Genomic DNA, 2,872 nt, shown 5'->3' with positions numbered 1-2,872 from the left:
GCTCAGTATGCTTTGACATTTCATCATGAATAGACTTACTAACAAGCAACGCTTGCAAATCATTGAATTTTATTACCAAAATCAGTGTTCGGTTCGAAATGTGTTTCGCGCTTTACATCCGATTTATGGTCTACATAATCGACCAAGTGAGCAAACAATTACTGCGATTGTGACCAAAGATCTTGGTGTAAAACCGTATTAAATACAGCTCGTGCAAGAACTGAAGCCGAACGATCTGCCACAACGTCGAATTTTCAGTGAATTTTCAGAAAAGTTGGCAGAAAATTCGCTTTTTTATCGACAAATTTTGTTCAGCGATGAGGCTCATTTCTGGTTGAATGGCTACGTAAATAAGCACAATTGCCGCATTTGGAGTGAAGAGCAACCAGAAGCCTTTCAAGAACTGCCCATGCATCCCGAAAAATGCACTGTTTGGTGTGGTTTGTACGCTGGTGGAATCATTGGACCGTATTTTTTCAAAGATGCCGTTGGACGCAACGTTACGGTGAATGGCGATCGCTATCGTTCGATGCTAACATACTTTTTGTTGCCAAAAATGGAAGAACTGAACTTGGTTGACATGTGGTTTCAACAAGATGGCGCTACATGCCACACAGCTCGCGATTCTATGGCCATTTTTGAGGGAAAACTTCGGAGAACAATTCATCTCAAGAAATGGACCGGTAAGTTGGCCACCAAGATCATGCGATTTGACGCCTTTAGACTATTTTTTGTGGGGCTACGTCAAGTCTAAAGTCTACAGAAATAAGCCAGCAACTATTCCAGCTTTGGAATACAACATTTCCGAAGAAATTCGGGCTATTCCGGCCGAAATGCTCGAAAAAGTTGCCCAAAATTGGGCTTTCCGAATGGACCACCTAAGACGCAGCCGCGGTCAACATATAAATGAAATTATCTTCAAAAAGTAAATGTCATGGACCAATCTAACGTTTCAAATAAAGAACCGATGAGATTTTGCAAATTTTATGCGTTTTTTTTTTAAAAAAAAGCTCTTAACAAATCACTCTTTATATACGTTATGGAATACAAATTTTGTAATTTTTCACACAAAAGTCGGGGTCCATTTGACCCGCTAAATATTGACCAATCTTTATCAAAACAGGCATTCTTATTCTTTGGCCCAATCCCCTTCTCCATGTAAAAATTCGCGAAGTTTGGGCCATAATTGCTGCCTCTGGAGCGACCAGAAAAGCCGACAAAAATTAAGTATTTGGTTCATTTCATCCCCTAAATATTAACCGATCTTTACCGAAAACAATAGGGGTCTTTATTGGCCCGAACCGGTCCTACACGCAAAATTTCGTGAAAATTGGTCAATAACTATGGCCTGTATCGTGTTTACAAAATATAATGGACGGACGGACGGACACAAATGTATAGATCGTCATATCTCGACTAACTGAGTCGATCTAGACTAAAGGTCTAGGATCAATATTTCGCGGCGTTGCAAACTCTTGGGGCTGCACAAAGTTATAATACCCTGACAACATAGTTGTGTAGGGTATAACTAATAAGGAAGGTAATAAAGTCGGACTGGCCCGACTATATAATACATATGTATCCTTACAGACGTCGCTCTTCGAAAGAACATTGACACGAAATTGAACGAACATAAATATATGGTCTTTATCTATCTACATTTTTGTGAACATACTAATATAAATATATACATATGCCATTCTACAACCTAGGCCAATGGTCAAATTGGAAGTTTGGTGCACCATTTGCCTAATATCGGACAAGGCATATCTAACTATGAACCAATTTCACCGAAACTTGTCAGAGATTAAGTTATATTAACTTCATTAAACGGTACGAAATTGGGTGCAATTGGACAAACTATGGCTCTTTCGCACACAACTTACATAAAAACTGAAGAAAATATATATGGAAGCTATATCTAGATCTGAACCAATTTTCACGATACTTAGCACGAATCATTCTGCACTTAATTCAGTACGCTATGCAACATTTCGCGCAAGTAAGTTTTACGAAATTTAGCACACAATATCCTCAGTAATTCAATATGATATGCCCAATTTCTTAAAAATCGAAAAATATATAGGGATTTTGGTGCACCATTTAAATAAAATATATATGGGAGCTATGTATGAATTTGAACCGATTTTTCTCAATTTCAATATTGTTCGTCGTTGGGCCGAATAAATTTGGTGTACAAAATTGCATCTAAATCAGATTATGAATGCAACCTGTACTTTGTTTACAATTTAACATCAACAGACGGACGGACGGACGGACATGCTCATACCGACTCAGAAATTTATTCTTTGCATATTCTAAAAACGAACCATAGGTCTATGAAAATGCCAGATTATTTTTCAATAATAATGCAATTAACCGTTGAAATATAAGAAGACATTTTTTATGACATGAATTTGGAACCAATTAAATGGGAAAATCAATTAACAGGGGAAATGTTCATATGTTTTCGTATGAAATATTTTTTGTCTCATCATGTGGTTCAATTAAGCGGGGAAACCAATTAACCGAAAAATACTGGTCACATCGTCATGACTAAATACATATGTCTGACAACGAAACATTAATCATTTACCAAAAATGATTAGATTTCAAAGATTTGATCCTTTCTACTTGCTTACAAGCGCTTTAGTGATATTATTTATTTGTTTTATCTTGTTCGCGTTCGCCATGAAAAGTATTTAAAAATTGGTTTCGTTTGTTTTGTTGTTGAAACAGACAAAATCAATATCTGGCTGAAACAATAAAATGGTTACAATTCAAGGTCACTGCTTGCCTCAATCTTATACGTGCCATAAAACAAGTCCATGTAATGGGTTAGGGGACTATTTCGAACGAGAAGTCTTATTTT

General features: G+C 36.8%; 1 protein-coding gene across 1 annotated transcript; it reads left to right on the top strand.

The window, feature by feature from the left end:
• The first annotated feature begins 275 nt into the window (after positions 1 to 275).
• Positions 276 to 987, top strand: LOC133330517 (uncharacterized). Its single transcript, XM_061538954.1, has 2 exons — positions 276 to 582; positions 644 to 987. The coding sequence occupies exons 1-2, from the start codon at positions 410 to 412 to the stop codon at positions 927 to 929; spliced, it is 459 nt and encodes a 152-aa protein (XP_061394938.1). The 5' UTR covers positions 276 to 409; the 3' UTR covers positions 930 to 987.
• Positions 988 to 2,872: the final 1,885 nt, after the last annotated feature.

The sequence above is a fragment of the Musca vetustissima genome, unplaced genomic scaffold (assembly GCF_032173495.1).
Source record: "Musca vetustissima isolate MV318-11 ecotype Yass unplaced genomic scaffold, APGP_CSIRO_Mvet_v1 utg180896, whole genome shotgun sequence".
Lineage (NCBI taxonomy): Eukaryota > Metazoa > Arthropoda > Insecta > Diptera > Muscidae > Musca > Musca vetustissima.
Note: the sequence above shows the minus strand (reverse complement) of the source record. Positions and strands in the feature narration are given on the sequence as shown.

Coding starts and splice junctions, on each gene's coding strand:
- LOC133330517 (XM_061538954.1), top strand. CDS start 410: ATGCATCCCGAAAAATGCACTGTTTGGTGTGGTTTGTACGCTGGTGGA. Junction 583..643: donor GAACTGAACTTGGTTGACAT/GTGGTTTCAACA, acceptor GCCATTTTTGAG/GGAAAACTTCGGAGAACAAT.